The sequence below is a fragment of the Artemia sp. Qi Xiang Cuo genome, chromosome 5 (assembly GCF_049724085.1).
Source record: "Artemia sp. Qi Xiang Cuo chromosome 5, ASM4972408v1, whole genome shotgun sequence".
In the NCBI taxonomy this organism is placed as follows: domain Eukaryota; kingdom Metazoa; phylum Arthropoda; class Branchiopoda; order Anostraca; family Artemiidae; genus Artemia; species Artemia sp. Qi Xiang Cuo.
Genome location: NC_142798.1, coordinates 25,571,938 through 25,585,946, shown reverse-complemented (window position 1 = coordinate 25,585,946; position 14,009 = coordinate 25,571,938). Strand labels below are relative to the sequence as shown.

Here is a 14,009-nt window from a genome sequence, read left to right as displayed (position 1 = left end):
TATACATTTTGTGGATATAAGGAAACGGTAAAACACCTCTTATTTGAATGTACTGGATCAGAAGGGGGAGGTAGGATATTAGGCAGTTCATTAGAGAACAAAGAATGCGACAGAGTGCATACTGAGTGAAGCAGACTTGGACAGTGACTATGCAAGTTGACATGCAAGTTTTAAAGGATATTAATTGGATAAATTCTATATAAACCAAGGGATTTAGTGACTATAGTATAAGAAGCCTTCTGAGTCCTTGCAGGAACAGAGGAGGAGTCTTCCACTCCATTTCTATTCCGTACAATTGGCATTGACTGTGCTGTGATCTTTGAAAAAATGAGGAAATTGGAATAAAATTTGGATTATGTGTTATATAGTTATGGACTAGGTGGTTCCACTGGTGGTTTTGGGCATGCATGGTTATAGAAGAAGTAAGTTAAAATGCGAGTTTTAACCTAATTTTAAAATGAGGTTTTATTTTATTTCTATCATATATATATATATATGTATATATATATATATATATATATATATATATATATATATATATATATATATATATATATATATATATATATATATATATATATATATATATATATATATATATATATATATATATATATATATATATATATATATATATATATATATATATATATATATATATATATATATATATATATATATATATATATATATATATATATATATATATATATATATATATATATATATATATATATATATATATATATATATATATATATATATATATATATATATATATATATATATATATATATATATATATATTCCCTGCTATTACTACTACTGCTAACTCACTCCAGTACCAAGCCACTTGAGGTTAAAACAGCTGCGCTAGCTCTTCATCTATTTTAATCTGTTTCAGGGCTCCCTCTACACCCTCGCATGAAGTTGCCATTTTCGTTGAATCTTTTCTTACGACATCCTTCCACCTCATTCATGAAGGACCTGCTTTTTTTTTTGGCCGTAGATGGTTGGCCGACAAGGACAAGCTTGACAATCTGTCATCCCTCATCCACAGAACGTGTCTCAGCCATCTCAACCTTTTTCTCATTATATAACTAGAATGTGGGATTGAACCACATTTTTCGTGCAGCTTACTCTTTGAGATGCGGTCAGTTTGTTGGGTGCCCAAGAGAATCGGTAGGTAATTTCTCTGGAAAACATCTAGAAAATCCTCCTCCGATTTTTGGGGCACCCACGCTTCAGAACCATACTTGGTCATTGTAGCTTGCAATTAGAGTACACATATCTAGACAGTACGTTCATATCCTATCTAAACCATTAAACAAAGCCGGACCGCGATGCAGCTCCTCCGGAGAAAATTTAAACCAAGAAAAAAATAAGCAACATTAGATCTTTTCATGGGTAGCACACGTGTGGCATTGGTATTCACAGCCTGGAGGACAGAAAAAGAAATAAGATGAATTGTGAGTGCCTAGGGGATACGGAAGAATGCAATTTGTTGAAGAGATAAACAACAAAAGGAAAATAATTGGCCAGGCTGTAATAATAAAAAAGGTGAAAATAAGATAGGTTTGAGAATGGAAAACAAAAAATGAATTTATAAGGATAATCAAGGTAAAAATGAGTTTTGTTTGAACAATGCCATAACGTGATGATGTTTGATTAGGATGCTTGGCGCTTCGCATTGACATTTCAGCTCCATAGTTTTATCAATTTTTTCTCAAAGGGAAATTATGTGGTCGGCATGAATGCAGACCCGTCGCTAAATAAAATTTAATCTCTTCATTTTTTCACATACGTTTATTGATATTGGTGTGATTTTTATTTTCTGTATTGCTAAAAAGCTCATTAAGGAGATAATCAAATACTGGTTTGAAAAAATTTTGCCTCTTTGCTGGAAAAAGGAGATAATCAAATATTTAAACTACTAAAACTAAAATAATTAGTTGCTAGTTTATTTTCATTGGTTGAGATTTCTGTTGATTTCAAGATTCTTAAATTTCACTTCGTGATATGTAAGTGTGCGCAAAAAATATCGAATAAATTGTTCAAGGGGAAAGTCATCGCAGCCAACTTCCAGTTTCAGGTCTTTACACTCATGCCAAATTTGATGGATTAGTCCAGGCTCCCAACAAGAATTTCTGTAATGTTTGAGAAATATAGAGTCACAATCTTGCAGAAACGAAACAACGCCTGGCGAAGGAGTCGTATCTACACATATCCACAGGCGAATAAGACAAAGATAAACAAAAGCAGAAAGCGGCATTATAAATTCTGTTAGCTACCGCTCAAAGCCTAAGCAAGGACAATTTTCTTGGAAAGCTAAGCTAATTATTCCAATACAGCTAAAATGAAAACTGAATGTAAAGAATAAAAAAAAGAAAAAAAAAAAAATAAAAAAAAAGCTCAACCCCCTCTCTTTATCCAGAAAAGAAAATCCTACATGCACATGATTAAAATCATTTATTTTGGCATCTGCAAAAGTCTTTTGGTATGTAATATTAGAGCTTAATAATTAAGCTACAGCAAATTATGGAAGCAAGGCCATTGATGGAGTTAGTGAGGGGCCATCCCCCTCCCTCTAGCTCCAAACATACCCTGGACAAAACAAATTTGATTAACAACTGACAATAAAATTGGTAACTAGAATGATTAAATAATTTGAATAATCTTAACACAGTTCTGAAACATTCCAAGTTTGATACCAAACGCGCACGTAACCCGAAACTGGAAAGATAACCTAAAGAATAGTGAGTGTTAACTTAATGAGTAATAGAAAATGCTTTCTGATGAGAAGTTTTACGTAATTTGCAAGTTAGTAGTAGAATATTTACAACAATAATAACAAAAAGCATTACTTTATGTTTTTCTTATAATACAAATACAATTCTTTTGATGTTCTTCAATTCCCTGAAAATTCACTAAGAGTTTCAAGACAAACAGTTCTTAACAGACGTTTGGTATTTTCTTGGATAGGGCTATTTCACCTGTTATTAGAAGAAAAACAAAGGTCCTACATCAAAATTCGAAGGCCATTTTTATGGCCCAAAAAAGAGCATATAAGAGGAAAAATTCAAGGGAATATTTTTCCTTACCAAGAACAAAAAAGTTTTGACCCTCCACGGCGAAAACTTACTGTCTAAAACAATAGATTATTGTGAAACCTAATAGATAGTCGGTACTAAACTATTAGGTTGCCCCTTTGTGGTAAAACATTTTGTGACAAATTTCAAATAGCCCCGCTACTTTGCGGATCCCTCTCCCACTATTTGTGAAATTCCGGCTATTTCCCTGTTGCAGCGTTGATCAGAAGTTTGCACTGGGAATTTCCGTATTTGCTAAAATTTAATCCACAACCCCCCTTTAGATTTCCTCGATCCACCACTCAGTCAAGTCAAGCCATACCTGTGAGATGGGACAGTAGCGAACCACTTCACCGGCTTACCCCCTTTCTTTCTGCTTTCGCAATCATAAACAATACAGGTTCACACCCCTTTTTAAATTTGCTCGAGCTACTGAGAAATATACAATGAAGCGCTTAACTAAAGGAAATGGGAGGAGCCTTTATACGTGCCAAGACTCTTGGTGATAGATATTTTTTAGTTTGATCCTACTGCCTAGATATATGTACTGTGCTTCCAATGTTCTAATCTTGGTTCTCAGATTTATCTTCATATTCTTCCAAACTTTTTTCAATTGTGAAAAACCACCAATAAGCTTTTGAATGAAAACTTGTTTTTTTTGACAAAATCAATTTTTAGAGTGATTCAATTATTGAAAGTTAAATAATATAATCATACACACAAGTATTACTCATCACCGGTGAAACTTATGCATTTGTTTGGATTCCACTAGTCTTTTAATGTTTGATGTTGAATTTGTCACTAAATGCAGCAGGGAGTTTTCAAAATTGAATCGGTTGTACTTGTTTTACTTTTTAGCAATTTTTATTGATTAAACTACTTATTAACACTTGTATGTTGTTCGATAGTGATCAGTATATTTTCTTTTTTTGGCATATTTTCTTAGCCGTAGAAAATATTCAGACAGTAAAGAAGGCCAGAAATTAATTAGGCCCGAAACCTATTGACCTTGAAAAATCCCATTAAGTTTTATTTTTAAGAATTTATTTATTTTAAAAAAAACAACAAATGAATTAATGCCGTCTGTATGTGACTCAAATTTTATATTATATTTTTTTTACCGTAGTAAGAATGGGTTTCTAAAGCTGGGAGCCCGGATTCCGCCATTAGTAAAGTAATTAAAATGACTTTTAAGAGTCTCCGGCAATATCTTGATGTTTTCGATACTTTCTGTCAAATTGCTATTGTTTTTAGCATATTCGTTCTTCCCTTATAGGTATAAGAATGAGCTCCTATCCTAACTCTAAATAAGAGATCAATAGTTTCAATTTTGTTCATAAAGATCTGGTGCTATCCTACTATTCTGCTTTACTACTCTAAGAAATATTTCGTTCTTGCCTTCTCTTATCAAATTAGATTCTTGAAAAGGCAGCACTAGAGATGTTCGTTGATTCTTCCAAAGCTAGAGAAAAGAAGCAAGAAGATCGAAGCAGGTCTCACAGTTACTGGGATGCATCCGTGAGCCCAATTTGTTCCCTTAAATCCTCGGTCCCTTTTTTTAATTATAATCCCTCCTGACAGTTCTGCTTCCTCATTGAAATTAATTGGTGTCACAGTTCCTTCAAATTCAAAACCGGATAACCATGTTAAAAACACTATACCCAATGCTAATGCTTCTGACTCCCTTTTAAGCTCCTAAATAAATTTGGCATCCCTTTCCCACTTTTTAATGATTTATACTTCGTTTGTGCACCTTCATTTTAAATATGCTTGTCCGCTTTGGAACCCTGGAATTCTCCGGAAAGAATTAGGTAAAAGAGCCGTGCAAATAAATCTCAAAGAAGGTAAAGTTCCGTACTCTCTTCTTCAAAGAAAAGCTAGACTAGAAACACATCTTCAAAAAATTAATAGAACAACCAGGAAGTTTCTCTCTTTTTATTATTTAAACCAGTTTCCTCCTCCCTTTTAGCGTTTTTGTCGCCAGTTTTAATCTCTTTGTAAATTCTACTAATTTTATTGTTTTTAAAGTTCTCGGCATGTTATGAATTCCTCACATGAATTTTCTGTTTCTCTTTTTTTTTCTTTGACTAGTTTTATCACATGACACATCGACCTGATTTACTCAACGAATAATCTGTTCTGTGTTGCTATGGGTTAATGTATTCTTTAGCCAGTTTCAAGTTAATTTTTGCTTTAAACCATTTTATGTTTTTGATACCTAATTGGTGTTATTTCCTCCTTGTCTTCCTTGCTGTGTTTTTTTTTTTTACTTTGTACTCTGAAATACTTACTTGGCGTGTCTGGTCTCGTGATAGACATTTTTTGAAATGAAAATCCTATCTTATCCTGAGAGGCCTTATGCATATTTTAGATGTCCTTCTTGATATAGGAATTCTGTCTGATTGTCTTTCCACACCTTTATTATCAAGATGGCACGCAAATATTTGAAAATCAGGTTTAAAAGTTTCTTTCTTTTCGGAAAGAGATTTCTGTTTTTCTCCACTAGTAAATCAATATCCTATGATATTTCTGCTATTGTCCAACCTTAACAGCTTGTAATTCTCTTTACAACTCACACCCAACAGCAAATTTTATTTTTCTTCTATGTGAGTTTGATGCTGTTAATAATTGAGAAATGCCTGAATTGTCAAACATCTTCGGTCCTCAGTTTTATAAATTATGAGCAAGCGTTCGATTCTGTTGATAGAAGATTTTTAGCAAAGGTCTTATCCTTTTATGGTATACCAGACAAATACATTAAAGTGATTAGTATTATGTACGAGAATAACACTGCTGCGGTTAACGTCTGAAATGAGGTTAGCAGCTGGTTTTGAACTAAATCAGGAGTTAAGCAAGGCTGTGTTCTATCCCCCTTTATATGGATCATTTTGCTGGACTTTGTCTTAAGGAGTACAAGAAAGGCAATGTGAGACCACGGAATCAAATGGGGAGAAAAAACTCTCCTGAACTTAGATTATGCTGATGATTTAAGCACCCTAGATGAAAGTGTGAGCAAAATGAACGAACTTTTAGAGGTTTTGCGAGTTCAGGGTGCTAGAATGGGTTTGAAAATTAATGCTAGGAAGACTAAATCACGAAGGCTAGGAATAAGTGAAAATGAAAAGGTGACGTTGGGTAACGAAAAGATTGATAGCCTCACTTACCTTGGTAGTATTATTAGTACAGACAGTGGGAGCAGTGAAAATGTTAAAAGTAGAATAGCCAAGACTCAGGTGTTTTTTAACAGTTAAAAAAAAGTTTGGAAGAATAGGAAGATAATTCTGCAAATCAAGATTAGAATATTGAAAGCTACAGTGATGACAGTGGTCAAATATGGCTCCGAAGCATGGGCGCTCCGAAATGTGGATGAAGATTTTCTAGATATTTTCCAGAGAAATTGCCTACTGATTGTCCTGGGTACCCAGCTGGCTGCCCATATTTCAAACAGTTGACCGTACGAAAAATGTGATACAGTTCCGCTTTCTAGTGCTTTAATTAAGAAAAGGTTGAGATGGCTAGGGCACGTTCTGCGGATGAAGGGTGACAGATTGCCGAAGATTGTCTTTTTCGGCCAACTGTCTAGGGTTAAACGGAAAGCAGGTCGTCTTCGTCTGTGGTGGTAGAATGTCATAAAAAATTAAAGGGAAATGGGACCTTCCTGGGAGGGTGTAAAGAGGGAGGCTTTGAATGGATTGGAATGGAGGAGGAGTGTGCCTAGCTGCATAGGCCTCAGGTGGCCTGGTGTTGCGGCGAGTTGTTAGTAGTGGTAGTAGAGTTTGATGTTGTCTTTTATTGTGCTTACCAAGATCATACCTTCTATATTAAAAAAAAAATGCTTAGACATACAATGTTAAACGATTTGCCAGACGAGTTTGTTATGAATTGTCCCCCATTTTGCAACTATTCTTTCAACTCATGCCTACTCTCGCCTTCTGCGGCTAATTTTGATATAGTATAAACAAATAAATAAACACGCATCAGTGATCTTCCTTCTCGGAAAAAATGCGAAATTCTACATTTTTGTAGATACAAGCTTCAAACCTGTGCAGTAAGAATCTCTGATACGTTAAATTTGACGGTATGGTTTTCATTAATATCACTTGAATTTTAGGGGGTGTTATTCCTCTTTTTCAAAACTCAGCCAAATCTTCTCAGCTCGTAACTTTTGATTGGTAGCTTCAAACTTGATTGTTTTACATATTTAAAATCAGCATAAAAATCTGATTCTTGGAAGACTCCTTTTTTAGAGCTTCGGTTACTATACGCTCTTTTTGCTCCTTACTTACAGTTTGTACCACGAACTGCTTGATACACAGCTGTATTTCTAGTGTACATCTCTAGCAATTAGTAAGTACAATATATTTTCGTCAATTAATTTAAACCGAGATATTAGCTCAGCTGGTGGGGGAGGGGGGGGGGAATGAAAAAACTGATCAACTGCTAGACTTTCAAGTATGTTTTTGAAACTTAATTCGACCTCAAATATAATCAAATTTGATAATGCTGACGGCACACAATTTACCACAAAGACGGCGCAAACCAACTACCAACTTCTAAAGAATACCACACGCGTTTTTAGAAGAAAAACCTTTTCAATATTTAGCTTAGATTTTCCTATGCTATCGCTTAAATTAAACTTAATTTTCTAATTTTAAGGTATAGCCCAACTTTGTCGTACTAAAGCAACTTTTAATTTGGCTCATTGACTAGGCCTAGGGACACAAACTCAAAAATCCATAGGAACAAATATCTTAATGTTCTATTTTTACTTCTGCAATGATTACACTTGCAAAATGAAACAGAACGAAACAAAGACAATTTTACCTACGAAATTGTTCGTTGCGTCTGTTGCGTTTTGTAACACAGCATGTACTTTGTCTTTCTTTGTTACTCGCTTCTTTTATAACACATTAAATAATTTAAAAATTTCATCAAAGATATAATTCAAGTAAAAAAGAAAAAACAAATCTAGGAAAATCATATAGCAATAACAATAGATATGTAAGAAAAATGGCGAACTCAGGTAATTCAAAACGAATATAGAAAGCAACTCTTAAGTCCACGACGGCTATAAACTGCCATCTACTTACAACATACTGCTGAATTCTGAACCCTAAATTTTCGTGATAACACAAGTCATTATTGTCCGAGAAATATAAGAATTTCCAAAAGGTATCTTTCAAAACCTAAGAAAGGGAGTATTTTTCTTTCTCAATTGCCCCCTCCCCACTGAAAAACACCCTAAATCACCCTCCCATTTGCCTTTTCTACCTGGGTCGTGTTAGATTTCTTACTCCCTTACCTATATCTGGCACCGTCTACTAAAGGTTCACCTGTTATTGCGTGATTTTATTGGTTTTGGGTTGTGTAGGTCATCACACATTGAATACCAAATATCTTTCATCCTGTAAGGAGTGTCTAATGCCTGAGGGCAATGCTATAACTATGAGCTATTTTGAAGCAGACGAATGCGCGATTTACTTAAAACATCAGGAAAAAACGCTCTATTTTCCAAATACATTAAAAAGTAAAAAATAGTTTTGGTTGGCGACCCTTGAATATTGAAATTTCTTGAGACTAAAATGAAAGTCCGCTGTGGTCATGACATCAAAAGTCACTCTTGAATACTTACAAAATGTGCCATGACAGCCACAGGCATTCATTTTTAGCCTTAAGAAATTGAAATTTTCCCGGGTAGCTGAAATTTTCTTTTTACTTTTCATTGCCTTTGGAAAAAAAGATATTTTTGAGGTTCTGAAAAAATGCTTTTATTTGACAGGAACTAAAATTATTATTGAAAGATAATGTCGTCTAAGAAATTATCTAGATGGAAAATCTTAGCAGACATTTAAGATGGAGAATTGCGCTCTCAAGCATTTTGAATTTAAAGGTTTATTTGTCACCTTCAGTGGTGTTTCTCCCTTTTCTTAAAGTATCTAAACTTTCCTATTCAAAAATTTTGCGGGTAAACTTGGACTTAATGAATTTTACGCAAGTTCTGAATCAGGGTACTTACTTTAAATAAAAGTTCAAATAGGGATAAAATCCTTTTAATAGACAGTGATGATGATAACAGTGATAGAATTTCACAAAAATACCAGATATTTCGGTCACATATACAGTGGCCGTCGTCAGTAGTAAAAACCAGTTTTACTACTGATGACCGTCGTCAGTAGTAAAAACCAGTTTTACTACTGATGACGGTCACTGTATATGTGACCGAAATATCTGGTATTTTTGTGAATTTCTATCACTGTTATCATCATCACTGTCTATTAAAAGGATTTTATCCCTATTTGAACTTTTATTTATCGTCATGGAAAGGCAGTGTGGTCTCCGAAATTATCTACAGGGTACTTACGTATTATACCGACCACACTGTTGTTCTTGATCTGTTTAAAACCGGTTCTTCTGTGTCAGCTCGGAGATAATTAGCTTAAATTTCATTATGATTGACCCAACTTAACTTCTTGAGTGTGGTCGGTATAATACGTAAGTACCCGAATGAGCATAAACAGCGATTCCTATGTTGTACAGGTTAAAATCAAATTTTCAATTTTAGAATTTCGTTTTCTCTTTACTTTCCCTTCATTACAGTGAGCAATTTGATACTACTTTAAATACCCTGATTGGCTAGCTGAAGTTTCTTATCTTTTCCCTTAGCCCTTTTTCATGGAATGGCAATATTCTATCCCATAAAAGGGCTTTGGCTTCAGCTTTAGTGAAACGTTATAGGCTAACGCATTTGAGAACTATTGTCCAAAGGAAATGTAAAATAGAAGGATAAATGCCTGGAGGAAACAAGGAGTGGGTATTTAACTAAGGTTTGAAAACCGTTTTTTTCATAAAAAACTCAAAAATCCCAATTTATTCATTTTTATTCTTTTGTATACTTTTGGCGTTTTAAGGATAGGGAATTTTTTTATGGATGCCGTTGGTCAGCCGTGTTTATTTTGACAATTTTTTATTTAAAATTTTCATACCTATGCAGCTAAATAACTAAAGTTAGTAAATGGATTTATGCAAGATTATTTGTTTATTTCTTTCCAAAATGCAAAAGCAGGTATATTTTTGAACGATTGGTAGTTTTACCCCTTTCCTGGTCTTTTTATTGGTCTCCTAGAAGTTGGTTTCCTGGTAGGTCTTTTAGTCGTTGGTTTCTTGGTTGGCTTTTTGTTCCCTTTACCAGGAATGCTTGGGTACTTTGGAGTTCCGGTGCCACATCTTGAGCACCGACAAATCTTGTCTGAGCCACAGTAGCCTGTGGCACAATTTTGTACCTGGCATGAAACAACGCAGGCTGGTCTTCCAATACCACAGCTTATGGCTTCAGTTTCTTTGATATAGTGGTTGCAAAGGATAAACAAAGGCAGGATGAATACTATAGGCCTCATTTTCTGAAAAGAAAGAAGTTCAGTTTCAATTGACCAGATTACAAGGTGATGTTTCCCAAGAAATTTTACGTTAACTTTACACTAGAGAGTAAGAAAAGATACCACTGGGACAGTTCAAAGGGTATCAATGCACCTGAAAATCGAAACTGTTCCTAATCACGCTACATATGAAATTGTCGAATGTGACTCGAAGAACTAAAATATATGTACAAAGTTATCAAGCTGATTTGGCTACTTACCATTTTAGAATGATCAGTAAGACATTTATTTCTAAGTCAGTTAAATAAACTCTGGACTCTGAACTTTAAGTTTAGGATTTTAAATGATCTTTGTTAAATAGCGTTTTTCTTTTTTTATTTAATGTCAGAAAAGATTTCTAGACTTAAAAAACTAGCCTATTTGTAAATAAAAAACAAGCATTTCCAAATGAGAGTAAAGAGTGAAATGAAATTCCATTATAATCCAGTAAAACTCTAAATTTTGTATTTTTGAAGAAATAAGCTTGAAACCTCTACTGCAGAGTTCTCTGATAAGCGAAATTTAATACTGACATTTCCATAAAGATCAGTTTTCTTTTAAGGTGTTTTATCCCTTTTTCTAAAATGTTGCAACTTTTTTTCGGGCTAATAGCTGTTGATGTGCAGCTAACTTATCATGAGAACAATCTTTTTACGTATATACCTTTATTATTTTTCTTATTAATTTTTAGTTCAGACTCATTGACAATGTAATCGGGATCTGTTTGACATGTTATATCACGCAGACGTCATTGCCACAGAATTGCTAAGGGGAGGCTGTTCAAAGCTTTTAGTCATGAATTTTAATTTGATTATCAGCCTTTTATTCGGAATATTTAACTGTTTTGCACAAACAATTGCAAAACTATGATTTTTTTTTACTCAGACAAACATAGGTGTCGGCAGGGGGGATACCCCCTGGAAATTTGGGACTATAAAGTAATTCTAAGGAAACCAAAGGAAAAAGAGCAGTATAGGGGAAAACCAGGGACAAAATGTGTGTTGCCCCATTGTTGGCTGCCTATCAATAGATGTTGACCCTTAATAAAGAAAATATAAGGTCTAATTGTATGACTGAGTAACCCTTTACTAGTTTTCCACAAACCTTTCTTTTATATGATTTGGTTGGAGCAACAAAAAAAAAATCAAATTCTTCATAGTAATGAATGGTAAGTAAATAACGATCCTTGTCAATAACGAAAGTATAAGAACCTAACTATTGAAAACATTCAATCAAAGAATCAGCTTTTTATGGTGGTCCTAAATATTTGTTTGTTTATTAGTAATTAGTGCAGTTATTAGTACACAAGAAACTTCGTATATTCATAGAAAACAACTTAATAAGGAGCAATTTCGGTAAAAATATGCCGTCAACTTTTGCTTACATTGCAAGAGACCCCATGAGCTAATATACGAAGCCGTCTATAATCAGAAATGTTTTCCCTGAACGGAATGCTGGGAATTTCTGTATTTTCTCCGTCAACGAATACGTTTTTTTTTGTTTTATTATCATTTATTTTTTTTCCAGTAGTGATTGCATTTATCTAGTTGTAACTTTGAAAACAATTTAATTTTTTACAGTTACGAAACATAAAGGTGTCAAATATATTAGTTCTTGGGATTCAAAACTAAATTAAAAATATGGAATAAAACAAATTTATTTGATTTTCTTAATCTTAGTTTTAATGTTTTATTTTGAACAAACTACTTTGATAATGCTTTAATTTTTATAAACACTGAGTAGTGTAAAGGCATTATGTATTTTGGTTTTTGATAACCAAGTTCAAAACTGTCGATATTATTGAAAAATATCCGTCCAAAGCTTCGGCATTGCTCAACAGAACTGAATGCTGGGACTTTGTATCTTAGTTTTAGTAAGTAGGCTATTGTTTTGTGTATTTTTTGTAATTACTTACTTCTTCTCATTTTTATATACTTTCACTTTAACTGACATATTTTTTCCATTGTCTTTAGAAAAATGTTTGTCTCTCTATAACTTAAAAACCGTTCCCCAGGGGATGTAGGGGGTCATTTTATCTGCAAAGACATAGTTATTGGGCCTTTCAACTATGCTGAACGAAATAGCTGCCTCAAAATTCTGATCAAACAATTTTGGGAAAAAAGTGGGTGGGAGGGAGACTAGTTGCCCTCCAATTTTTTGGTCACTTAAAAAGGGCACGAGGACTTTTCATTTTTGTTAGAATGAGCCCTCTCCCAACGTTCTAGGCCCACTGGGTCGATACAATTACCCCTGAAAAAAAAACAACAACAAACAACAAACAAATAAGCACGCATCCGTGATCTTTCTTCTTGTAAAAATTGCATCCACATTTTTAGCAGATATGAGCTTGAAAGCTCTTCAGTAGGGTTCTTTGATACGCTGAATCTGATGGTATGATTTTCATTAAAATTCTATTACTTCTAGGAGTCTTTCCCCTTTTTTCGGAAATCAGGCAAATTTTCTCAGGCTCGTTGATTTTGATGGGTAATATTAAACTTAATGAACTTTGGAATTAGCATAATAGCCAATTCTTTTGATATATGTATTGGTATCGAAATTCCATTTTTTAGTTTCGGTTACTATTGAGCCGGGTCGCTTCTAACTTACAATTCGTTACCACGAACTGTTTGATTACCCATCAAAATCCATACAGATCATTGAAATATTGATCTTTTTTCTGCGCCACCAAAAGTATTGTATTCATAAAACTTTACAGTTTCATTAAATGTAATTAAACACATAGAGAACGTTTTTGAACTAAAGTAAGGAGCAAGTTTAAAATCTAAAACGAATTGAAATTACTCTGTGTATAAGGGAGGGCTGTCCCCTTTTCAACACCTTGCTCATTAAACAAAAGCTTTTAGCGCTTTAAATTTTTTTTTTTCAATTGCAAATTTTCTTTAAAAATTTGGACAAAAGCCAAACTTCACAGTAAAGAGTAAGGAGTTAAGGAGGAGACAGTCCCCTTCATATAAAGAATAATCTGTTCAAATAGGTTTCAAATCTGTTCCTTGCTTTCTGTTGAAAAGCTAATTTTTTATTCAATTTCTGATTGTTTTTCAAATCATACGCAGGCCTAACCAAGATATAATTTGAAGTACCGGTCCCTTGTACGTTGATTAGTACCACCCTCCGTCTAAATTTGCAATTTCAGTTTTGGATAAAATTTGAATATACTTAAAAGATTGGCGATGAATAGTAATTTTGGTAAAAATTCCTTGTTAATATTACTACTAAAGAAATTCGGTTGGATAAAATGAGGGATTATTATTTCTATGGATCCAAATTCTGTGAGACTTTTGATCTTCTACATAACTGAAGTCATCACAACCTCTACTATAGGATTTTCTTATAGATAAGTGCATTACGTACATTTGTTTAAATACATTGATGCACTTCATATGAATAGAAAAACCAAATATTACCATTTGAAATTGCTGAAAACTAAGTTCCTAGCAGTATTTGCCACCCCAAAGAAATTTCCTGGCGGGGCTGATGATGACTTGCC

At 33.8% G+C, this 14,009-nt stretch overlaps 1 protein-coding gene across 1 annotated transcript in view; it reads left to right on the top strand.

Annotated features, from left to right (window-relative positions):
• The first annotated feature begins 388 nt into the window (after nt 1-388).
• The window catches only part of LOC148951979 (uncharacterized), a 32,232-nt gene continuing 18,611 nt past the window's right edge, over nt 389-14,009 (top strand). The window contains exon 1 of the mRNA XM_089088783.1: nt 389-422. Coding sequence (XP_088944909.1) covers nt 404-422 — 19 coding nt within the window. The 5' untranslated portion in view covers nt 389-403. The remainder of the gene's footprint in view (nt 423-14,009) is intronic.